Consider the following 26,417-nt stretch of genomic DNA (forward strand, 5'->3'; position numbering starts at 1 on the left):
GACATGCTACCTTGGGCTACCTATCTACTTATTTAAGGATCGTTCCCAACACCTTCGCCTGCTCGTCCACGTTCAACCTGCACATTTGAAAATAACATGCAGGGCTGAGTATTTGATATACTCAGTGGGCACATTGCCAAAAACAGTTCTATTTTAAATTGTCAATGCCACAGTTGAGTGATCACGGGGTTTTACTTAAAAGACCCGAGTCACTAAAATACTTTTCCTTTAGTAAAGATTTGATTGCGCAATCACATAACATAGATATACCATATCTGAAACTGATGTGAACCGGGAATGTGGCCACATTCCACGACGGTCACTGGACCGGCCAACTCCTTTGTTAGCTCACGGTCCCCTCATGTGTACACTAGTCCGAGTAGGGTTTGCGGCCCTACTGGGACCCGAATTCGATTTAACTAAATTGGCATAGCCAAGCAGATAGGTAATCATAAAACAAAACATGGCATGACAACATACTTGAGCAAAGATTCACATTTTCATACTGAAATCACATTTTGAAAGAAATGCCCACCTCAAAAGCTAAAGCTCCTTCCGAAATTTCCTTAACTTGGTCTTAGATGACGTTCGAAGACGTCCCTTTAGGAAATAAAATGATACTTAATTAGATTTTGAGATATCCGTTAAGCTTAAACATGGATGCATCCTAAGTGCGTGATCATTTTATTCTTCCTTTAAATTTTCTAGAAGAGTTCTAGAATTCTTGAATATTAATTAAATCAGTAGATTTAATTAAATTAGAAAAATTATTCGCTTAACTTGAGGGTGTTTCCTCCTAAGCCATTCATTTAAGTACTAAAAATTTGGCTCGAGGTCTATTCATCGTTAAAGTATCATATTTTCTTAATATTAATCACTTGAGCACCAATTCTAAATCCCGGGAAAATTAGACTTATTCTTGTGAAATAATTAGCGGGCTATTATTTAAATTCATAACATAGTAAGGCCCAAAGATTTAATTAGCTTCCTAATACTTAAATTTATTTAATGGCCCAACTAATGCTCACCCTACTAGCCCATCTCATAAAAAAAATATAAGACCCACCAATAAAATAGAGAGAGGCCCAAAGATGAAGCCCCATATACTTCACAAAACCACCGGCCCCTCCCTCATTTCCCTTAATTCGAAACCCTAATCGGAGAGAGAGCTTGGCGGCGCCTCCTTGTCTACCGCCGCCGGCTGCTCCGATCAGCGCCCCCCCCTGTGCGTCGCCGGTGACTCGTTGCCTTCCCCTCCTCTCTCTACCTCATTAATCAAAAATTTCCCAAATTAAAATCCTAAATCGGAAGAGGAAAAATCGGCGGCTCCACCCTCTTCTTCCTCACGTTGCCTCGCCGGACTCCGCCGGCGCATACTCCCCTGCAACTCGACACTCGACGCCGCTGAGCGTAAGGGGAGTTGTGTGTTACCTCTTATGATAGTGAAGAAAATGGGGCTGCCCTTGTTGTTGCTCTCGGTTATGTGCCACTCTTTACTCTCTATCTTGCTGAAAATTTGATGGTATGCAGAAGGAAGTTGAATGTGTTGTGGAGGGGATTTTATAGATTGGTTGTGGTGTACTCGTGAGCCTTAAATGGCTGTTGTATCACTTGTTGTTATGCTGCAGAATATCTCACTTTTAGTGATCTCCTTGTCTCTCCTTCATGGCTGCAAAACTTGTATTTTTATGGGTACCTAGTACTAGTTATTAATTGGGGTTGTTTGATTTGTAGAGAGGCAGGGGATGTGGTGCCAAGGGCTGCATTATGAAGGGTGTGCAGGCTGGAATCCCCCTTTTTTTGGCAAGTTCTTGGTCTTCAAGGAAAAAGAAGGGTTTGTTTTCTATCCCTCCCTAAGTGTTCTATTAATTTCTCTTGTCCCATGGCCATTAAAGCTTGTTTTTATTTTTATCTTGCAGGTGAGAGTGAAATCTCGGCTACTACCTGGCTGCACCGCGAGCGGGCCTGGGTTCGTGGCCTGGGCCGACGGGTCTGCTCGAAACGGGCCCTAATTTGGGCCTGGAGGAAGGGCCCGAAGTGCACCCCAAAGTCTATTTTCCTTTCCTTGTTTTCTTTCATTGAGGACTTTGATCCATGTAATCTATTTTATTAGTTGTTCATTTTATTGGACACGAAAAATACCATTCGAAACACTTTATTTTTCCGAAGTGTATCTTTAGTCTGTTTTAACTCGCTCACTTACTTCTTTAGCTTTTATTTCGCAACTAAAAAGATTAAGTTTCATCAAAGGCTCGAGTTCCACTAAAAAAAAAAAAACTTCACGAAAAGAGAGGACGTTACATTTCTAGTTCCATATTAATATATCGAAAGCAAACTAATGGTGCGGGTATTACATAAAAAATCTGATCATATTGCATTACTTTTCATTTTTCAAGTCAAGGAAAAAAATTATACTATAACAATTCTTTAATAGAATTTAAAAAAAACACACACATCTAAATCAGAACCAGTCCATAGATGTGTGTGTTTCAGTTAGTTGGGGATTTGCTTTTTTTTGTCAGCTGCCTAATGCTATGGATTTTTTGCTAGATGTGTGTGTTCACTAATTGAGATTTGGTTTTAGGTAATATTAAGAAGACTGAGTAAAAATAAATGTGTGGGCTGGTTTGCTTTAGATTTTGTGAGTTTCGACTTAAAGGAAAGCAGCCCACACATAGATAAAATATATAATTTAAAGTGATGATATTATATTAATAAATTATTTTTATTACTATGGATATAGTTATGGTATTGATATTTTAATTTTATATTATTATATAGGAGTATGAAATTAGTGATAGTAGTTTATATTACTACTATATATTTTTACGCAGATAAAATATAGTATGACTTATTAATTTTAAATTTATATAAAAAAATTGAAAATTCTGGTCATATTTATACTCTGTAGGTCATATTTAGATTTATATTTAAAATGTGTATTTTTAATTGCTCATGGAGTATATGTTTGTCTAAGTTGTATCCCAAAATAAATTTTGTTCTACATTTGGAGATGTTGTATATAAATTTTTGTTTGGTTGCAATAAATTTTTTGTTTGATTCAGAGCAGGTTTTGTTTTGTCAAATGTAGTGTAGTTATTCTTTTGTTTTATTGATATATTCATAGTGCAATCATTATTTTTCCGTTTTCAACTAATAATAAACTTTATTGAGTACGTATTTATTGTACATTGATTATATCTTCAATTTAATTGTTGGATTTGCTATGTTTCTCATGTAATTAAAACCATTATTGAGTTAGTGGTGAATGGTTTGTTTGTATGTATTGAATGTTGTGTTTTTAAACAGACTGTATTATTACTGTTTTATCATTGTGTTTATTTTTGTTTGACAAATTTTTAAAGTTTTGATCTTATGATAAAATATTGAGGTGTTTGTATACATGTATTAATTTATATGTATTAATTTATATGTATATTTTAAATGTTAAATTTTTTGCATTAATATTTCTGATATTTGTGTGAAAATCAAAGGGATAATTCTATTCCTAAATTGATATGTTAATTGTACTCTCCGAAATTGTATCTGCAGAAATTCTCTCTTGCCAATTGATAGGATTACAAATCAGAATTCTTTTGCAGTGAGTTGTAGTTCATTTATTGATGATTGACATAAATTTAAAAGGTTTATTCCGATGTAGATTTACATTGTGTGTATTTATAGGTTTTTTATTAAATTTTATTCCTATATAGATTTACATTGTTTGTTTAATGTGGGAAGTTATTCCAGACTCTTCATTTATCTACAATTTTATTAATTTGCTCCTTTTTTTCAGTATGTTATATTAAAGTTAAGCAATGAAAAAATATTAACATATACAGTTATAATTGAAGAATATACAACATTTAAATGTTGATATACTTCAGTTCTGAGATTGGCAATGATTAGTATTTACAAATGAACAGTTTTTGCAGAATGTATTTTAATTATGCTTTATTTTGCTGCCGTATATATATATTTAATAAAGGGAGTATAAATTTAGAAGTTGATGTGTAATATTTTATTAGTTTTACACGTGTTGTTGATATGTGATTTTATGCATGTAATGTTTAATAAATGAAATTTAATTCAAAAGTTGGAGTATACACACGTGTTTTCTATTTGTTATTTTATGCATATATCTCGACTTATGTCAGTATCTAGATATCTAGATAGCTTCGTTTTAGTTTATCTAAAGGTATTATGGGTATTAGATTAGATTTGGTTTATAACCATTGTGTAATTTTTTGGAGCCAATTTTTCGATTCAAAATCGTCTTTAAATTTTCTCTATAAATAGGGTCATTTGTGGCTTTGTTAATTGCTAAGTCTGATTTCAGGTTAAAAAAAATTTTGTGTTCTATTTTTTTTTTGTTGTAGTTTGCGATTGCTATATCTAATAATGTTTTTTATTATTTAATGATCAGTTTATCTAAGTGAATTCGTAATGGCGCAAGGTGTTACATTGCTAGCAAATTTGACGAGGGCAAGTGTCACATAGCTCATTAAAGTGCGTTGTGTTTATAAGTATAACAATTATTGGGCTGGTAGGGAGGATGTTGTTTCTTCGCTTGAGTGTATAATGCATGATGAGGAGGTATTATTATAATATATTTCTATTTGTATAAAAATTGTTTGGCATTTACGAGCATAATTATATATATTCTGACAAATGGTTTTTATTACAGGGAGTCAAAATACATGTCACATTTCCTAAGAGTATGATAGAGAGAAAAGGCCGTGTTATCAGTGAAGGCGAAATATATTATATCAAGAACTTTTTCGTCAAGGATATTCCCAAAAAATACAAAACCACATCACATGCATTCAATATCCAGATCTATGAAAAGTCTGTTATCACAAAAGTTGAAGTATCTGGGTTTTGCGTTTGCATGTATAATACAATGAGTATCAATGATATTCGCAGTATTGATGATGTCAATAACTGTGGTTTGTTTGGTATGTTTTAAGTTAAATTATTTTTGGGTTTTCAGTTAATTTTATTATTATATATTTTTCATTTTAGTTTCATTTTAAATTGCAGATTTGGTGGGAGTTGTTCAAGATTGTGTTAGGGTTTCTAATGAAAACCATTCTAAATTGCTGGAATTGGTTATTGAGGATGAGCAGTAAAATTCTAATTTTAAACTCATATTTTAATTATGTATTTTGAGTACTATAATTTTTAACTAACTTGTACATTTTTTTTATAGTCATGTATCTATTCATTGCACTCTGTGGGGGCAATACGTTGATTCTTTTTTGAGTCAACGTGATTTTGATCTGAAGATTGTACCAATTGTTTTGGCAATGGTATGTTTTTTTTTTAATTATTTTTTTATATATGTCTGTTTTACTAATGCTAATATTTATTTATTTTTTGCTCTTTTAGGTCAAATTCGTTGTGGGACTGTTTATAATGCTTCAAGAGTATTGTTCAACAAAGATATTGAGGAGATCAATCGACTTAGAGAAAGGTGTGATTTTGTAAAATAATTTTCTATTTTATAAATTTTATTTTATTTTGTGTTTAACATGTTTTTGTTATTTCTATAGGATTAAGGATGATGAGTCATTCTCTGTTGGTTTACCATTGGCGTTAAAGTCTCACGAGCCTAAAGTGGTTGATGAAATTGCCGGAAATTTGAAGTCGATTGAAACATTATTCTGCCTTGAAGTATGAAATAATTTAAATATTTTCTTATTTTGTGTTGTTATACTTATGATACATTAAAATATTTTATAGTTATTGGATGTACAGGATGAAAGTTATTGGATTTGTGCAAGAGTAGAATCGGTTAGTTGCTATGGCGATTGGTATTATATTTCTTGCAAGAAATGTGGAAAAAAGGTTCTTAAGGATGGTAATCAGTTTTTCTGCTCTGGATGTGGATTGTTTGATGGCTCTGGTTTTATGAGGTATTATAATTTAAATAATTGTTTTAATTTTGATATCTTTGGTGTATTTTTTAATATATATAAAGTTGATTTTTAAATTGTATTTAATTGTTTTATAGGTATATGTTGAAGTTTGAAGTCTTTGATGGTACAAGTACTGCACAATTGGTGCTTTGGGACAAGGAATGTGTCAATATAATGAACAAAAAGGCTTCTGAAGTTGATACCCGAGAGGTATGTTTAGAAAAATAAATACGGTGTATAATTTTTTTGTTTTAGTTTAATTAATTTGATATTTTTTTTATTTATATTAGGTTGTTCTAGTAAACTGCGTGTCGAAGGATGTTGAAACTTTTATCACTGGAAAAGTATTCCTCTTCAAGGTTTCTATCAGGAAAGAGGATGATTTCTTAAGCTTGAAACCCTATAATGTCAAAAAAGTTGTTACTGATGAGGATTTGATTCGTCAATATTCTGCAAATATTCTTCCAAATTTGGACATAGGGAATTGTTCGCAATCATTAGATGATCTTTTCTTAGAAGAGTGCGACAGGCTGTCTCCCATTGTGAATTTGGGTGATGATCAAGATTCTCTGCAGGTATTTTAGAGTAGTATTAATTAATTTTTTATAGTAATTAATGATTACTATTAGATTTTATTATTATTAATTAATTAATTAATTTTGCATATTAGGTGTATGGTGAGAAGTTGTTTTCTCCTGGCTCGATTGGTATAAAAACTGATGTGGAGATTCTTCCCGATGATGGCCTTGTGAGTCTTGATGGTTTGTGCAGAGTTCCTGGAGTGATGAATGAAGATTTTGTCATTGATGTTGATGCTGTAATTGATGTTTGTCCATCCTTGGATCGCAAGAAAAGTGTTGTTTTGAAGAGTGAAGGTGATGTTACTCCGGGTCTCAAGAGAAAGCTGGTTGAAGAGTTCGATGGATCTATTAAGTATTCCTAGAAGAAGCATAAGCTGGTACCGGTTAAGATTGAGCCCAAGGATTGAAGTTGTTTTTGTTGATAATGTGATAGGCTTATGGGGGTGGTTATTTTGTCGTTTGTCTAAATATTAGTATATTAGTATTATGTTGGTTGGTATGATTGCTCATCTTTAATTTTCATTTTGTTGTCGACTCTGATTCTTTCGGACTCAAGAAAGATGAGCAAATATGTATTTCTACGAATTTCTCCTGCTTTAATCATATAATATTGGCAGTTGAGGTTTAATTATCAGTGTTTCTTTTAATTGTTGTAATGTGTTTAATTATTTTATGTAAATATTTGCAGATGTTATTTGTTTTGATATTTGAATTATTATATTTCTATTTTTAATCTTTAATAGAATAACTTCAAAATTATAAATTGTAAGTCCACAGTGGGTTTTAACTTTTGGGTATTGTTTTATGTAATTAGAGAAATAGTTTTGCGTTTCTAAATCATCTATTGATTCGAACTTCAAGAAAATGATTTATTAATGTTTTGATACTTTAAATTGTTGTCATCAGGATGAATCTGCAGTTATTAACATAAGGAAATTATGAAAACAATTAAAAAGTCTCTCAAGTTTTGAAGAAAAGGTCCTCCATAAGTTGTCATCTTATCAGGTGCTTGTGTTTTATTATTACTCATTTTAATTTTAAATATTACCATTAGTTTCGAAAATGTACACCCACTCTCATTTTTGTTGTCTTTTTGTTGGTATATTAATATTTTATGAATTTTTGGTGTTTTCAGCTATATGTATATTGAGAAGAAATTTTTGGTATCTAACCTGAAGAATTAGTTGCAGAGTGATATATTGAATGTATATTGATTGTGTGTTTAGATTTTGGAACTTATTGTTTCTTTGTTGTTGTTCTTGTGGATTTTGCAGATTTTAGGAGAGCTATATTTTTTTAAAACACAAAGTTCGTAAAAATTTTTGTAGTTTTAGCATGAGTTACTTTGAATTCAAAAAGGGATTGGTATTTATATATTTTACTTTTCCTTGGTGTATCTATCTTTGAGAGTGTCAAATCGAATTTTGTTGCATTGAATTTTCTTTTTACGGCATTTTGTTATTAATCTTCTTTGAATTCAAAAATTGACTTAAAGTATTTACAGGGATGGACTCAATGTATATGTGGACATGGCAAATGCTTTACCTGAATTTTCCATTGATATATAGACATATGGAGTATAATTGTACTCATAGATAGATATATTTATATTGATTGCTTTTCTTCGTTTGTTTAACAAAAAGAAGGTTTGCTTGTCTCTCCCTTTGACATTCACACTGCCTTACAGCATTATTTTAGTTAATAAAATATGGAAGTCCCAAGGGCAAAATTTATATATACGAACAAATATATATAGCCCTAGAAAATAAGCAGAGGTTTCAAGGAGGAAGTAAATCATTTATTTTGATTAATTTTATCACTAATAATGTTGTTGTTCTATGTTATTTTAGGTTTAAAGAATGCTGATGATTAATTTTCGTAGGAAATGGATTATATCTTTATGTATTTTACATGATGTGTTAATTTTTGTTTGTTATGGAGAATTTCCTTTTGTTTTGTATCGATGTTTATTATGATATATTTAGTTATTTTAATATTTTCACAAGTGTAATTTTTTAGTATTATTATATTGAAATCAAATGTTACGGATTGTTGTTTTTTGTTGAATAATTAGATGTTTTGGCCAAATATTAGTCGTCATTTACAAATGACAGTATTCTCAATATGTAATATAGATTTTACTATTTGTTATAGATTATATATATTTTGTTGTAGGAACACCTCTTAAGTGAGTGGTTTGTAGTTCCCAATGAATTATATTATTTTAAAAATCATGGGTTTTACTGTAGTATAAAATCAATCAGAAGTTATTAGTATATTACGGTGTAGGAACACCACTTAAGTAGAAGTTTGTATTTCCCAATGAATAAATATATTGTATATTAGTCCAACTTATCAATATGTAGAAAACTCAGCTCGGAAATGAAGAAAATCGAGAAATCTATCAAGTTGGTAACTAACAAATTGTGCGAAACCATCAATATTTCAGGTATGTATGTACAATTAACACGGTATGTGAGAAAATTTTTTTTGTTGTTTTTGTTATTTTGTTTAGCTATGTAGATTATTGAGATTTTCGGGATATGATGAAATATAAATTGAGATTTTGTGAATTGAATTTTTGAATATTTTTTTCTTTTGCTGGGCATTTTATTTTGATATTTTGTTCTGTTTTAATAGAAATTATATTTTGTATTTACGGAGAGTATTTGTTTAATATATTTAAAATAGTTTTATGTTAGGTTTTGATATTTATGTATTATTCATATCTTGACTATTTACTAATTAAATTTTTGATAATATGTTTGTAGGTAAATCTTCGTTATTGTCTAAAGGGGTAAAATATTTGGGAAGGTACTCCCATCCGAAAATTTAAATTATTTGAACATTATCTGAAGTTCACAGCGGATTCTTGGAATGGTGCTGTTATACATGGTATTTTCTGATCTTATGATTTGTTGATTTAATTTAGATATTTTCATTGTAGTTGTTATTCATTGTGTTGTTGGCATTATTTCATTATTGTTTTGTAGGTGTTAACGTTTTTGGTTTGATTGAAGTTGATCAACGATCATTTTTTAAAAGTTGTAATGACAATGAATTGACTTTTGAAGGTAATATTTACATTATTTGTTTTATTTTTTTTGTTCGTTTTTTTGTGTTTTACATAGCAATTAATTTTGGCAGGTGTATCTTCGTTAGTATTTAAAGGTTTGGATCTTTGTGAAGGAAGACCTAATAAAAGGTTTAAATTGTTTGATGGTGATTTTAACTTTACAATGTCGTCTATAAATGGTATGTTCTATAGATATCAAATTAGTTGTATAGTTTAGTTTTTAAATTTGTCCTTTGAAATTACTCAATTTTTTTTATTAATTAATTCTAGGTTCTTCGATACCTTCGTCAAAAGAGATGGATCAAGGTTTATTGGGTGGAGGACATATTGGTACTGTTGTTAAGAGTTGTAACTTTTTAAATTATGTTTTGTTTGTTTTGGTATATTCGTGTTATTGTTTTTTTTAGTTTTGGTGTATTCGTGTTATTGTATATATGTAAAGTTAACTTTTTTATATTTTTTTTTGTGGGTGATAAAAATATAATATAGCATCTACGAGTTGGATTTTAAAAGATGGTGTTTATTGTGATCTAAGAAGTAGTGTGCTTCCATCTACTTCAAAAGCTATTAATAGGAGTTGTGATATGTTGGAACACAACATTTTTCCTGTTGAAGGTAATTGTTTATATGTATTTGTTGTGTAAGTTTTTATCTTTGTAAGTTCAAGATTCTTTAGTTTTAAATTTCTTAGTTTATATGTACTTCTTAGTTTTTGTTGTTCTTTGTAAATTATTAAATTTATTGTATATAATGCAGGGTATTTCGACGTTGGTGATCCAACTTATGTTTGGTCACATTGTAGTGCTATGTTTTGGTATGATGAAAGGTTGAAAAAGTCTGCTAAAGATAAAAATCCAAAGTTTTCTAGGTGTTGTGTCAATGGAAAAATACAACTACCGAGTTTTGAAGATCCACCTATACTTCTGAAGGAGTTGTTTTTTGGAAGTGATAGAAAGTGTAAGCATTTTCAGAAGAACATTCGTACTTACAATAGTATGTTTGGATTTACTTCTATGGGTGGAAAAGTTGATAATAGCATTAATGATGGGCATGGTCCTCCAATTTTTCGTTTGCATGGTCAAAACTATCATCTTATTGGTAGTATGGTGCCCGTAGTTGGTTGTCGGCCTAAATTTGCTCAGTTATATATTTACGATACTGAGAATGAAGTTCTTAATAGAATGTTGGCTGTGAGGTATGAGTTTTTTGTTTTTGGTTGATTTTATTTTATATCTTAATTTTATTACATTAATTTGATTTAATTAACATTATTTTTATTAGGTCTGAGAAAGATTTGAATTCTTTGCATAATGAATTAGTTTTGGAAATTCAACAAATGCTTGATGAGCATAATCAATTAGTGAAGACATTTCGGATGGTCAGAGAAAAGTTACATGAAACTGATGAGGTTGTGAGATTGAGGTTGATTGGAAAAAGGGGGAAAGATGGCAGGAGATATAATTTGCCAGTTGTATCTGAAGTAGCTGCATTGATTGTTGGTGATATCGATGAAAATATATGCGATAGGGATATCATAGTTGAACTTCGCACAGGACATCTGAAAATGATTCATGAGTTACATCCAACATATCTTCCTTTACAATATCCATTGTTGTATGTATATGGTGAAGATGGTTATAGGGATGATATTTGTTTTTCAGAATCTGTTGTGGGTTTGGGTTATTCTCACAGAAAAATAAGTGCAAAAGAATATTTTGCATACTACTTGCATGACAGAATGAATTGTTTGTCGTTAATTTTGTCATCTCGACGATTGTTTCAACAATTTATTGTGGATGCATACACGATGGTTGAAGCTGGCAGATTGAAGTATATCCGTTCTCATCAAAAGAGTTTGCGATGTGATTTGTATAAAGGTCTGTCAGATGCGTTGTTAAGTGGTGAAACAGATGGTACTAAATGTGGTATGCGAGTTATTTTGCCTTCAAGTTATACAGGCGGTGCCCGTTATATGATTCAAAGTTATCATGACGCAATGGCTATTTGCAAGTGGGCTGGATATCCAAATTTGTTTATTACATTCACTTGCAATCCTAAATGGCCTGAAATTTTAAGGTTTGTTGATAGCAGGGGGCTAAAATACGAAGATCGTCCTTATATTGTTTCGAGAATATTTAAGTTGAAGTTAAACAGTATGATCAAAGATTTTCGTTGTAATAAAGTGTTTGGTGACGTAGTAGCAGGTCAGATTTATTGTATATTTATTTTATTTGTTTTTAATTTGTTCTTAATTTTTTACTTTTTATTATTTATAATATTTTTTTTTATGTTGCAGTTGTTTATATTGTGGAATTTCAAAAACGTGGTTTGCCTCACGCTCATATTCTTCTGTTTCTAGCCAAGAAGAGAAAACATCCTGAGCCTGCAGATATTGATGAAATTATTTCTGCTGAAATTCCAGATTCTGATCTTAACGAAGATTATTATAAACTTGTCTCTGAATTTATGGTGCATGGCCCTTGTGGTGTAGCTAGGCGTGATTCTCCTTGCATATTTGAAGGCAAATGCAGTAAGTATTTTCCAAAGAAATATTTAGATGCTACAAAAGTTGATGGTGAGGGTTATCCAGTTTATAGAAGGAGGAATAATGGTCGAACTATTTGGAAGAGTGGGATACCCTTAGATAATCGTTATATTGTTCCTCATAACCGTTATTTGTTGATGAAGTATGGAGCTCATGTCAATGTTGAATGGTGTAATCAATCTCGGTCTATTAAGTATTTGTTTAAGTAAGTTAACAAAGGTAATGATCGTGTAACTGCGTCATTTTATAATACTGCAAGAGATGCTGATTCAATGAAAGAAGTTGATGAAGTCAGTATGTATTATGATTGTAGATATATTTCGCCTTGTGAAGCTGCATGGAGGTTGTTTGGATTTGAAATACAGTATAGTGATCCTGCAGTGGAAAGATTAAGTTTTCATTTACCAAATGAGCAAACTATCATATATGATGAGTCAACTGGTTTAGATGATGTGATGACTCGGAATAGTGTTAATGAAAGCATGTTTTTAGGTTGGTTTGAAGCGAATAAGAAATATCCTTATGCTAGAGCGCTGATATACTCAGATTTTCCAAATAAGTTTGTTTGGAAATCTGCTAGCAGAGAGTGGACACCTCGAAAACAAGGTTTTGTGATTGGAAGGTTGAGATTTATTCCATTATGTTCTAGTGAGTTATATTATTTGAGATTGCTCTTGAATATTATTCCTGGTGCTACTTGCTTTGAAGATTTAAGAAGTGTCAAGGGTGTTCAACATGGTACATTTAGGGATGCATGTTATGCCTTAGGATTATTGGATGATGATAAAGAATATATTAATGGTATTATGGAGGCAAGTTAATGGGCCTCTGCTTCTGCATTAAGAGATTTGTTTGTAATGTTATTATCCTCTGATTCTATTTGTCGTCCTGAAATTGTTTGGGACAGTTGTTGGAGTGTATTGTCAGATGATATTATTTATAGACAACGAAGAGTGCTAAGGCATCCAGGTAATGTGAATTATTATTATATTAAATTTTTGAGTATTGTTTATTTGATTTTGTTTATGTCATATTGTATTTGTTTTTTAGATTTGTTACTCACTGAAGAGGATAAACGAAATTATGCATTAGCAGATATTGAAAAGGCCTTGGTGAAGGTGGGAAGGAGTTTAAATGAATTTCAATCAATGCCATTTCCATCAGAAGATTATTTTCAACCTTGTCAGAATAGGTTGATAATGGAGGAGTTGTCTTATGACCGAGAAGGCTTGGCTATAGATCATGCTGTGTATGTCTCTAAATTTAACGATGAACAACGACATGTGTATGATTCTATAATTCAGTCAGTTGATTCTGGAGGTGGGGAAGTATTTTTTGTATATGGATCTGGTGGTACCGGGAAAACTTTTATGTGGTCATCTTTGTCTGCTGCTATTCGGTGTAGAGGTGAAATTGTGTTAAATGTTGCCTCAAGTGGAATTGCATCGTTATTGTTACCTGGTGGGAGAACAACTCATTCTCGGTTTAAGATTCCAATTAATGTAACTGAGGATTCATTTTGTTGTATTAAACAAGGAAGTGCACTTGCTGATCTTATTGTTAGAACAAAATTGATTATTTGGGATGAAGCTCCAATGATGCATAAACATTGCTTTGAAGCTTTGGATAGAACTCTTCATGATATAATACGTTGTTCAGATCAAAGTAGGGCAGATTTACCGTTTGGTGGTACAACAACTGTCTTTGGTGGTGATTTTCGGCAGGTTTTACCTGTTATTCCCAAAGGTAGTAGGCAAGATGTTGTAAATGTCACTATCAATTCTTCTTATATTTGGGATTATTGCAAAGTTTTGAGGTTGACAAAAAATATGAGATTATTGAGTGTTGATAGTTGTATTGAGAGCTTAGAATTAATTGAATTTTCTAAGTGGTTGATAGATGTTGGTGATGGTGTTGTTGGAGATTGTACAGATGGGTATGGTAAAGTAGTTATTCCAAGAGATTTGTTGCTGGAGTATACTACTGATCCTTTGCAAAGTATTGTTTCTTCGACCTATCCAAGATTTGGGCAAAATGTTGAAGATCGTGCTATTTTAGCTCCAACTTTAGAAGTTGTTGAAATGGTTAATCAGTATATGATGTCTCATAATTGTTTGCAAGACCATACTTATTTAAGTGTTGATAGTGTAATTGGATCTGATTCACGTCCGGGTGTTTTCGAGGAGGTTCACACTCCAGAATTATTGAATGGTATACGTTGTTCTGGTTTACCAAATCATGAATTACATCTTAAGATTGGTACTCCTGTGATGTTATTGAGAAATATTGATCATGATTCTGGATTGTGCAACGGTACTAGATTGGTGATTACTAGACTTGGAAGTCATGTTTTGGAAGCAAAAGTGCTTTCTGGTCGTTCTGCAGGCCATTTAGTTTGTTACCACGGTTGTCTCTCAGTTCTTCTGATTTAAAGTTGCCTTTTAAGTTTCAACGTCGACAATTTCCATTGATTGTGTCTTATGCAATGACAATTAATAAAAATCAGGGACAGTCTTTATCAGTAACATCCCCAACTTTTGAACCTTAGTATTATTATTATGATCTTAACTACATATTATAAATAAGTGATCAATGTAGTATTTATAAACTGCCCATTTGAATTTTTAATATCGATCTTTTGAGTTATAAAGAAATCAAAACGAAATATACAATAGAAGTTGTTGGTTTTACCACGATTAATTTAAAATAATAAATACAAATAATAGTACATGATACGAGAAGTCCGATTAAAATATACGATACAACCAAATCCTAATCTTTTACAATAAGAGATAGGCGTGCAAGTTCGGGCAGCCGCTCAACGGTCGTGCTCAAGCTCCGAGGAAAGCCGATACATCGACGAGGATAGCCCATGCTCCATAAATAGATGCTATTTACTACAAAAGAAGAGAATTAGAGAGAGTAACAAAATAAATTGTGGAGTAAATCCTTGAATGGATTAGGGAGTATCAAATGAAATTCATTGCAAGATTTGTGCCGGAGTATCAAATGGATTAGGGAGGTTAACAATGGGGAAGATTTGATGAAATTCATTCCCAAATCCAATCAAAATCTTTGCAAGATTTCAACCAAGTGGACATTAAATGCAAGTGCAGAGAGATCAAAGCTTCAAATGCTCCCTCAATTCGCAAGCCATATTTTTAGCCGTAAGATCAAGAAATAGGATCCAAATTAGATCCTTGAGGAGATTTTGAGGAGATCTTTTGGCAGTAAACCTCCCCAGATTAAACCTCCCCCATGTTAAACCTTCCCCATTGTTAAACCCCCTCCACTTGCATAGCAACTTGCAATGAAATAGCAACTATATAAACCCAGCCTTTCCACTTCAGGAAACCCATCACTATCAAACATTCTACAAATTCTCTTCATACACGCATATAGAATAAAGGAGTACGAGGAATGAGAGTTGGAGAAAGTTACAGATAATCGTAGGATCAAGCCCTACAATCCAACAACACTTTGTTCCCAGTTCCCACCTCAAAAGGTAAACACCAAGCCTTTCTTTTCTTTCATCTATGTACAAGCATATGCATTTAATTAGAAAATAGAATCTGCCACAATAAGCTTAACAACATATTTCACCATCTTCCAAATAGCAAGGCATATACTCACAAATCACCAAATTCAGTAAATAGAACCAAAGTAGAATCCTACTGCCTTAATAACTAGAAAGAATGAGGAAGCTTATCTCGTTAGCACAAATCTGCCGGATTTCCGGCGACGGCTCTTCGGCAGCCCGGAGACGACAATAACAGCCCCCATCCCAAATCCATCTCTAAAATCGCAGCCTTCACAACTCTACAAGTCAAAAATACCAAGCTTTGAAATTAAAGATTAAATCTTTAGAATTAAAACAAAAAGGATAAATGATAAATTGGCCTACCTTACCTGTCGGTGCATGGCGGTGATGGCGGCGAAATCCGAGAGGGGGAGATCGAAGGCCGCGAAGGCGAGCTGCCGCGCGCGAAGGGGAGAGATTAGAGGGGGAGAGAGAGAGAGAGAGAGGAGGGGGTGATGGAGAAGAGAAGAGGGGAAGACGGAGGAGAGGCGCCGCCGGAGGCGGCGACGGACGGCGGCGCTGGAGCGTGGTAGCGGCGGCAGTAGCAAGTAGAGAGAAGTGGGAGCTTCTCTCACATCATTTCTAATTGCGGTAAATATTGAGGAAGATGATATGTGGGTTGATTTATTTAATTATTGTTGGGCTAACACTTTAGTTATTTGGGCTAAACAAATGGAATAATAAAATATGGGTTCAACCTTTTAATAATTGGTGCTGTAGTAAATAAACGTAGGAAGGCCCATTTCCAAAATTTAATCATATTTTAGCCAATGTTTTAAAATAATTGTCCTTTTGATTTATATTAGAGTTTTGCATAAGAGTAAATTTTGAAATTAAGTAAAAAGTTTAATTCAATCGAAGTCGAGAATAGTGAACGAAGAGGCATTAAATAGTATGTGAGTTTTTAGAATTTTTTTAAGATAAGTGAAATAAGAAAAGGGAATTAATTATGAGGCATGCATTCCTATTAAAGTTTAAGATTTTCTTGAAATCTAATTAGTGTGTTATATTATTATGTTGTGATGTTTTCAAAAAGGTTATCTCTGCAAGTTAAGGTCAGAGCAAGAAATTCAAGTTAAGGAAAATTAAACGAACCAGGTGGGCTTTCGAACTAAAGTTTTACTGTGGGCTTTCGAACTAAAGTATTTTTATGGGCTTTCTTTCCTACATTATTATGTGGGCAAATTTATTTAAATTTAAAGTATGTTTTGTCTTGCCATGTTTTTGTTTTGAGCATTACCTATCTGTTCATCTAGAAAGGGGAGCGTCCCTACTAGACCAGTTATGTTGTGAATCGAATTCGGGTCTGAGTGTGGGAGAGATTCCCTGCTCAGGCTAGTGTACACCAGGGACCGGGAGCCATCCTTCGAGTTGGCCGGTCATTGTGACCGTGGAATGTGGCCACATTCCCGGCACCAGAATGAAGTTCAGATATGGTATATGTTCCAGGAAAAATTGACTGCAGTCACAGTTTTAAAGAGAAAATGTTTTTAGTGTTCTCGGGCATTTTCAGTAAAACCCCGTGTTCACTCAGTTATGGCTTGACAAAACCAGTTTTTATGAAAAAATATTTTGGCATTGTGTTCACTGAGTACATCAAGTACTCAACCCTGCATATGTTTTAAAAAGGTGCAGGTTAAGCGGTGATGACGAAGGGCGATGTTGAGCATAAATGGCGAATGTGTTTCAGTATTATATTCCTCGGATGAATCGTGTCTCCATACACGGTGTCATTCTCTCTTGACTCTTCCGCTGCAGTGTAAAAGTTGAACTTATGTTCTTTTGTATTGTTACTTTGATATATTTTTCCAGTTATCCCCATTTGATTTCATTCATATCAGTCATGTCGAGGTTTCCCCCTTTCTTCCCCGCTTCTTTAATCCTCCCCTAGTCGCGATAAACCGCGTTTGCTATCCCTAGCAAAGTGCGGTCGTGACATTATCTCATGTTGGTCTGCTTTTGAAAAATCCTGTGTTTACTCATGGGCAATTTTATGTTGCTATCTCAAGAGTTACAAGTCGCAGTGGATTGAAAATATTAATAGTTGGAAGTGAAGAGAAGCATTCTGATGTTACCGACAATGTTGTATACAAAGAAGTATTTCGTAATGTATAATATATATCTGTATCTATTTTGTCTTTGTTGATAATTAATGTTTTTGTTAAATTGATATCATTACTTTGGTGGTTATCCTTAACATTTACATATGTATCGATTGCCACGTTTATTTATTTGTTTTCAGTGTTGAAAGCCATGTATCATGGATATAATTCTGAGGAAATATATCATATCATTAAAGTATTTTGTTTGATTTTAGTATAAGTTGATTATTGCGTGTGTTGATTATTTGTCTGATTCATAATTGAAATCTAGATTTGTTGAAAGATATGGTACCGCTAAAGATTTCTTTCCATAAATTGAAAAATATGTTACTATTAAAATATTTTGATTTTATAAATTAATATCAATAATTAATTTTGAATATCAAAGGTATATGTAAAAAATGTTGGATATATTGAAATAATATATCCAACATTGATTTATAGTATAATATTTGATTATATATTCAAATTAAAGTTAAATTTCAGTAGTCCAAAATGATTGAAAGTTCTGATGTTGCATGGACGTGTTTATCATCATAGATACAAATGATAAAGTAGAGCTGCGCAAAATAAATTGTTTCAATTTAATGTTCAGTGTTACAAAATATCATTAAAGTATTTTGTTTGATTTTAGTATAAGTTGATTATTGCGTGTGTCGATTATTTGTTTGATTCATAATTGAAATCTAGATTTGTTGAAAGATATGGTACTGCTAAAGATTTCTTACTATGAATTGAAAGATATGTTACTATTAAAATATTTTGATTTTATAAATTAATATCAATAATTAATTTTGAATATCAAATGTATATGTAAAAAATGTTGGATATATTGAAATAATATACTAATATTGATTTATAGTATAATATTTGATTATATATTCAACTTAAAGTTAATTTCAGTAATCCAAAATGATTGAAAGCTTAGATGTTGCATGGACGTGCTTATCATCATAGATACATATGATAAAGTAGAGCTGCGCAAAATAAATTGTTTCAATTTAATGTTTACTATTACAAAATATTTAATGAATTTTACCAAAAAGAGAAGCAAAGCTGTTGATTTCAGGAGTAGGTACCTGAATGCAAAAGAAAAATACAATTTTAATAATTTGTTAAAGAATGATGATAAGTTTAGTATCATGATGGAATTTCATATATATGTATATAAAATGTATAAAAATATTTTGCTACCTGTCCTTATGGTTGAATAGCAACTCTGAGAACAATGTATGGATCTTTCAATAGCCAAAAAGTGACAACTTTTCCCATTCTCAACTTATTTTCGTCGTAAAAGATTCTCCATCCATTAGTGAAAAACATGCGGCATCCAACTTTTTCTTAGCTGCATTGCATAATGATATCCATTGATTGTGAGAAATACCTTTTGGTTTTCTTCTTGGCTGAGTTGTTTTGTCCAGAATGAGTACAGAAGTTCCTTCAATAAATAAATTTAATAATATTATATAAAATTGAGTGAGTATATTTAAAAAATAATATTTCTGTAGATTTAGCTCGGTTAATAAATAATACTACAGTACTAGAAATATAAGGTTAGGAAGTTACCAATTTATATCTGTTGTTTTCATGTATTATCACACTGAAAGAAGGTCTTCCTTGGTAATTCAAATAGTAATCTTCATACAGCAATATACCTGAGAAATCTCAATATAATTCAAATATTTGTTAACTTATTAGATATAATATTCCTTTAATAAAATTTTTGTTTAGTTTTAGTTTAAGAATATATTACCTGGGATGGTGGGTGGACTCTTGATACTTCCATTTTTGTCAAAGATATCAACTCTGAAGATTTCATTGTGGTTATATTGGAGAACTAAACTATCTTCTGCTTCAACTTTGTTATCATCAAGGAATTCTTTCCAACCATTTGTTAAGACATAATGATTGTGCTTATGATGAGTTTCGATTTCCCATTGAAGTGGGGTTGAATCCATAGCTATTTTTGTATGGTTTGGAATGTTGCAGTTTGCAAATTCTGTAGGAAGTTTCTGTAAAAATTTAACAAATTTGTTTTAGTTCATTAAGAAAGTAATGAATTGGTTTTTGCAGTTTAATAAAATAATAGAAACTGATTTTGAATATTACCATGGCATTTCGTTTGATTGTTGTGTATCTATGTATGCAGAATTTTGGTGTTACTCACAAGCTTGTGTTTGTGGATGATGCTTGGCTTGAAGTCGACATTTTTAATCTGTAGTTGTTTTCTTTGACAGAAATCTTAGAAGGGTAATGAGAGTTGTGTGATTTGAAACGACTGGTTGGTAATGTGAATAGTCTGATTGGTTAGGAATATTAATAAATTAATAGGGATGATGTAATGAGTATGGAAATATTCTGAATTTTGAGAATAGGGTTTTTGTTTTCATTGTATTTAATATAGGATTGCAAATATATATAATTATATTTTGTAAATTCATTTGATCTTATTATTAGTAAATATCTCGAAATTGTTTAATGATTTATTTTTTTTGACAAAATAAAAGAATTACCTTAATTTACGTAATGCTTTTTAAAAGTTATTTACATTCCATTAATATAGTGTTGTAAAAGTTATTCACATTCCAAAATAAAAGAATTACCTTAGTAGATTACCTTAATATAGGGTTGCAATTCACATTCCATTAAAAGTTATTTCCCTTTTTAAAATAAAAGAATAAAACATCCAGTTATTTTTACGTAATGCTCTTTGTATACCACGATAATTGTCACTCTCATTCTTGTCCTTAAATGTAACGAAAAGTTAGTTAGAAAAGTTAGTGGACTGTGTGACCTATTTATTATTTATGGTAAAAACTGTGACAATAATTTTGGGATGAACTGAAATGGAAAAGAGTGACAATTATTCTGGGATGGATAGAGACGTGGAGTGATTCCTAGGAGTACTTTTTTCTCTATGTTATTAACTTTTCAGTTCCGATATTTGTTTAACTTAAAATCAGAGTTTTGTTTTATCCAGAGATATTTTAACTCAGGTTTTGTTTTTTTTGTTTTGTTTTTCAGTTCCGATATTATTTAGTTTTATTTTTTTGTTTTATTCAGAGATATTTTAACTCAGGTTTTTGAATCAAGAATAAATGCTTGTATATTTTGATTTTATGAATGATTAAATTTATAGTATATACTGTATATTTTTCGTAGTATGTATTGATGTTATATTACATAGGTACAAATCAATTTTGACAATGCATGTATTTTGGGAAGATGTGTTTTCTTGAGGTTGTAGATTGCGTATATCACCGATTAGCAATGAAAATATATTTTGGATTTTGTCAATATTGATGTGAAAGTGTAGTCAGTATGTCGTGGGGTCATAATGGATTTGTGTAGTAGGTGTCATCATTATTTTCAACATTGAATGGACTTGTATTGTTTATTTACTATTAGTCACGGAACATAAATTTAGATTTAAAGTTAATATATATGTATTTGGAAAATTTGAATATATAGTACTCCATATATGATTTGTAATGGTGGTAATAATTTTATTATGAAAATAATAATATTTTAAACAATATATATAAATGTAATTCATATTTTATTTAGCAAATCATATACTACTACTAAAATAATTAGAAAAATATCCAATGCAACAAGTTAAATATATATACATAATATAGTTACAATAATTTGAAGCAAGAATGATTTTTTGTATTTTGTTAATTTTTATTTTGATTGGATGAATGAATAAATTTATACTAATAAATATTTGATATCGTAGTATGTATTGATAATATTTTATATAGATATATGTCACTTTTGACTATGCGTGAATTCAGGGAAGATTTGTTTTATTGAGATTGAACACATTTTACTATATCCGATGAGATATGATTTTTTTTTTGGATTTTATCAGTAATGATCAATTGGCGACAGAGTCGTAATTGATTTCAATAGTAGCGTAATTGTCATTATTATGTGTATTTATTTTAGGCAAAAATAATTAGCAAAATAGGCAATGCAACAAGTTAAATATAAATCCATAATATAGTTACAATAATCCGAAGAATGTTTAATATATTGAAGTTGTTGAATCATTCATACGTAATCTGCAAGATATTTGGGACGAGAAGTTTTCCGAGGTACTCTAGACTGTGATGATGGAACAATGTCTTTCTTTTCTGTTGTTGTGGTGCTATTGTTGGATTTTCCAATGTTTTTAGTTGCTTCATTCGATGGTTGTGTAAAATCTGCAGCAAGATAGTTCATGTTAGTATATATACAATTATAAGTAAGATTATCATTAATTAATTTGATAAGGATATATAATAGAACAATGATTAAAAAGAATCGCACCTTTAGGGAAATTAACCTTCATCCGAATACCATTGTTTTCAGAGAAATGTATTATGAATGTATCCTCACCAACATATATGAAAGTCAATAAAGTAGGAATTCCAATGTTGTTATCAAGCAAAAATTTCTTCCAACCCATTGATAGATAAGTTCTGGTATGGTGGCGTTTTTTCACTTTTTCTAAGTGAATTTTCCATTCTGAATTTGGAGAAATTTTTAGGATGCATTTTTCTGGTATTATATTTCCGTACATATCTTCAAACTGTTGTGGAAATGCCTGTGATATACAAGTGACATATAAAAGTTATATAAATAATTAAACCGCTATTTCAATTACCTATAATAATAATATAATGATCATTGACAAAGCAAACATCATTCTAAATTAAACGATGATTATTTAGATCAAATGTATGATTAAAGTTAATGTAACGGTTAAATAATAATTTGGTTACATTAAAGGTTGAAAAAAATAAATTTAGAAAATTATTCTGCAATATAATTATAGATATTTTTTAGTAAAAGTTGATATTTTGTATGATGTCACAAATAATATTGCTAATAAAATTACAGATTCTATTTTATTATTGTAAAGTAAAAAAGGATTGAATTCTTGTGATGATATGCATAATATTCAGTGTCATATTAAATAATTAAACATATGTTCATCTACTATATAAATTATTTGCTACATGTAAAACAGGTTTAGTGTCAACTAGAGATTGTTATATGTTTATGTAACATGAATAAATATTAAAGTTTTACTCACGATAATCATGACATTAATTAAAATATTTGTTGCAGATGAAATGTATAAATTGTAAAGCAAACAATTCTTACTATCATTTTTGCATGTTTGCAAGGGTTGTACACTTTGTGGAAAGTTGGTATCCATTTGCATAGTATTGCTATTGTTTCAGAAGAAACTTTGGTTGTGCTATAATATTCAAAATAACAAATGTCAGGTTTTATATGTTGATAGGAAATTTCGAATATATTTAAACAGATGATGTTAAACATGAATGAAGTAATATAGTAATAAATTTTTTTCTTAAATATTTAAATTCTTACCGTGTTATCTCTTCAGAGTCCTCATCTTCATCTTCATATACTGCCTTCATTTTATTTTTTTCTTGTGATTTTTGGTTTGACTTTTGTTCCCATTTGCTTGGTTGTGGTGTTAAAGTAATGAAGTCTTCAGGATTGTATGTTGCTCCATCTTCAATCCAGCCATAGCACGGGCGATTAGCTCTCGAAATATCTGGGTGTGTATAATTTGACATTGTATGTTGAACAAATATTATTTTGGTAGCAATATGAAGTATAAGTAGTATATTACTATTAAATAGTAGGAGTTCTTTTTATACGATGTGATTAGTTGTGAAATGACATGCGGTCAGTTTTTGCCATCATTGTAGACATTTTGTCTTTTCAATATCTTTTACAAGAGCTGGCAGTCTTTTTATTTAGTTTGATTGTTTTCAATATATATATTAAGAACTTAGTCATGAATTAGATTTGTGTTTGAGTTAAACTTTATTTGAACTTAAAGTTGAACTGAGATTACGTATTATTTAGTTGAGGTTCAAATTATAAAAAAATGTATGTATAATTCAAGTTTTGCACCTATAATTTTATTTATGTACTATAAAGTAGAAAACTGAAATTTGTGATTTAATTAGCTGATTTTAATCTTTGTGGGATAAGTCATATTTTGATCAAAGTTAATTATGTATTGGTTGTTTACCCTTAATTTAATACTAATGTAATTTTATTTTTGATTACAAGATGCATACAATAAGATTTGCATTTATAATTTTAATTTAATGTTATTAGTAGTACTTCTGTCGTTTCAAGTAATTTAATTTGTACTACCAGAGGTGCATATAATATTTATTGGATTGAACGTGTCATCATTGAGTAAATAGAGAGTCAGGGTGATTTTATTAGTGGTATACATAGGGTTTTATATTTATAGATGTAATAATTAATTGTTATTGTCTTTTGTAGGTTCAGTAATTATTCGTTGTTTTCAAGATAAAATTGTATGTTTTGTTACTAGGAGTACTATTAATTATAGAGATATATAGAGATGTGTGTATACTGAATTGTATGAAGACATATACGTTTTATGCTACCCTAGTTATAATTTACTGTGTGGACATTTAACATTGATTTTCAAATTTATATTCAATGTAAATTACTTATAATCCATCCGTGTAAAAATACTTTAACTAAATATTTGTTGTAAAATATTCTCCTTTATTGTATTTTGTCTTTATTTGTTTTAATTTATTGATTTATTCTCTCTATTGATTTCATGTGTGTTATTTAAAATTATTGGTAACTGTATCTACTTTAAAAAGTATAGTTGTTCTCTTGCCGATTTATTTTCTCCTTTTCCTTTCTCTGTTAATAGTGAAAAACATTTCTTAGAAGATTTTCAGTTTCGACGCAAAGAAAAGCAAACAGAGGTAAAAATTTGTATTGTTTTGCTTGAGGAAGAAAATTTTGTATTCTTTACAAAAATTGGTAGTATTTCAAAGTGATTTCTTATAATAAATTTTATACGAAAAAACCCTTAAATATTTGAAGTACTCAGACTTTTAATGGATATTGTAGTAGTAATATTTTAAGTTTGTAATTGTTTGTATAAGAAAATTTTGTATTCTTTACAAAAATTGGTAGTATTTCAAAGTGATTTCTTATAATAAATTTTATACAAAAAAACCCTTAAATATTTGAAGTACTCTGTCACGACCACATTTTCCCCAGTGGTAGTGACTGCATCTATACGTGACTAAATAACACTTTAGAAACAATATAATGGGATAAACATAACTGATAAGTCGAACATAGGACATTAGTCTTATAGGCGAATGTGACTCAAGGCCAAAATAAGGTCAGAGTGCGGTCTAGGTTCATAAATTCCTAGTACAAAATCCTAATGCAGCGGAAAAGTCCAAGACAAAGTAGTATGTATGGAGACATACTACCTTGGGCTACCTATCTACTTATTTAAGGATCGTTCCCAACACCTTCGCCTGCTCGTCCACGTTCAACCTGCACATTTGAAAATAACATGCAGGGCTGAGTATTTGATATACTCAGTGGGCACATTGCCAAAAACAGTTCTACTTTAAATTGTCAATGCCACAGTTGAGTGATCACGGAGTTTTACTTAAAAGACCCGAGTCACTAAAATACTTTTCCTTTCATGAAGATTTGATTGCGCAATCACATAACATAGATATACCATATCTGAAACTGATGTGAACCGGGAATGTGGCCACATTCCACGACGGTCACTGGACCGGCCAACTCCTTTGTTAGCTCACGGTCCCCTTATGTGTACACTAGTCCGAGTAGGGTTTGCGGCCCTACTGGGACCCGAATTCGATTTAACTTAAATTGGCATAGCCAAGCAGATAGGTAATCATAAAACAAAACATGGCATGACAACATACTTGAGCAAAAATTCACATTTTCATACTGAAATCACGTTTTGAAAGAAATGCCCACCTCAAAAGCTAAAGCTCCTTCCGAAATTTCCTTAACTTGGTCTTAGACGACGTGTGAAGACGTCCCTTTAGGAAATAAAAATAATACTTACTTAGATTTTGAGATATCCATTAAGCTTAAACATGGATGCATCCTAAGTGCGTGGTCATTTTATTCCTTTTCCTTAATTCATAAAAAGTCCTTGAGCACTAAATAAATCTTGCGATTTAGTTTGGTGTGGAGGTCTACCAATTAATCGTTTAACGGAAGAGCGTTACCTCCTATATATTTTATTCAAGCACTAACATAGACTCGAGGTCTTTTCATCATTTCGTACCATAACTTATTCGAGCGTGAATACTAAAGTCCGGGAATTAAATTTATCATCGTGGAAATAATTTAGCGGACCATTACTTAACCTCAATTATTTGATTGAGCAACATAAGTGGGCTCATGATTTAATTAGGCTAAAGCCAACTCCCATTTTATTTTAATTATTAGCCCAACTTCTTAGATTATTTAAGAATTAGTCCATTCTTTAGAATAAAACCTTAGCCCATGCATTTAATTAATAGAGGCCCAAGAAGAGGCCCAAAATACTCCCTTTCCCCCAATTCCATCGACCTCTCTCTCTCAAAATCACAAGACAAAAATCCCTAAATTGGAGAATTGAAATCCCCAACTTCTTCCCCTTCTTCCTCTCGGCGGAATCGCCGCCTCACCTGGTCGCCGGATCGCCGCCGGCTTCAGCTCCTCGGCGTCACGGAGTCGCCGACGGCTCGTGCCAGCGAGTC

At 31.3% G+C, this 26,417-nt stretch overlaps 2 protein-coding genes and 2 long non-coding RNA genes across 5 annotated transcripts; 3 read left to right on the forward strand and 1 right to left on the reverse strand.

The window, feature by feature from the left end:
* The first annotated feature begins 1,417 nt into the window (after positions 1 to 1,417).
* LOC125202143 lies at positions 1,418 to 2,128 on the forward strand. The gene is made up of 2 exons (XR_007173044.1): positions 1,418 to 1,834; positions 1,920 to 2,128. It is a non-coding gene; the product is annotated as an uncharacterized LOC125202143 (long non-coding RNA).
* Positions 2,129 to 4,903: 2,775 nt separating this feature from the next.
* Positions 4,904 to 6,864, forward strand: LOC125195883. The gene is made up of 7 exons (XM_048094161.1): positions 4,904 to 4,958; positions 5,392 to 5,476; positions 5,556 to 5,676; positions 5,761 to 5,918; positions 6,017 to 6,131; positions 6,212 to 6,496; positions 6,592 to 6,864. Exons 1-7 carry the CDS (start codon positions 4,904 to 4,906, stop codon positions 6,862 to 6,864), a joined length of 1,092 nt encoding a protein of 363 aa, XP_047950118.1.
* A 2,877-nt stretch (positions 6,865 to 9,741) lies between these two features.
* On the forward strand, positions 9,742 to 17,873 carry LOC125195891. The gene is given in 11 exon segments (XM_048094171.1): positions 9,742 to 9,757; positions 9,849 to 9,908; positions 10,335 to 10,773; positions 10,860 to 11,782; positions 11,875 to 12,328; positions 12,437 to 12,729; positions 12,832 to 12,924; positions 13,174 to 13,967; positions 14,307 to 14,517; positions 14,520 to 14,644; positions 17,624 to 17,873. Coding segments are annotated over 11 exon segments (3,603 nt in total). The 3' UTR covers positions 17,819 to 17,873.
* On the reverse strand, positions 14,820 to 16,307 carry LOC125202591. Of its 2 annotated transcripts, none has more exons than XR_007173129.1 (3): positions 16,033 to 16,307; positions 15,565 to 15,942; positions 14,820 to 15,020 (listed from the first exon to the last, which is right to left on the reverse strand). It is a non-coding gene; the product is annotated as an uncharacterized LOC125202591 (long non-coding RNA). The 2 variants fall into 2 exon arrangements; XR_007173128.1 differs by having other exon boundaries at positions 16,028 to 16,307.
* Positions 17,874 to 26,417: the final 8,544 nt, after the last annotated feature.

The sequence above is a fragment of the Salvia hispanica genome, chromosome 1 (assembly GCF_023119035.1).
Source record: "Salvia hispanica cultivar TCC Black 2014 chromosome 1, UniMelb_Shisp_WGS_1.0, whole genome shotgun sequence".
In the NCBI taxonomy this organism is placed as follows: Eukaryota; Viridiplantae; Streptophyta; class Magnoliopsida; order Lamiales; family Lamiaceae; genus Salvia; species Salvia hispanica.

Excerpts from the sequence above, each read along its gene's own strand:
- LOC125195883 (XM_048094161.1), top strand. The coding sequence starts at position 4,904 with ATGAGTATCAATGATATTCGCAGTATTGATGATGTCAATAACTGTGGT. Across the intron at positions 5,677-5,760 it reads AAACATTATTCTGCCTTGAA|GATGAAAGTTATTGGATTTG; the intron begins GTATGAAATAAT and ends TTGGATGTACAG. Across the intron at positions 6,497-6,591 it reads ATGATCAAGATTCTCTGCAG|GTGTATGGTGAGAAGTTGTT; the intron begins GTATTTTAGAGT and ends TTTGCATATTAG.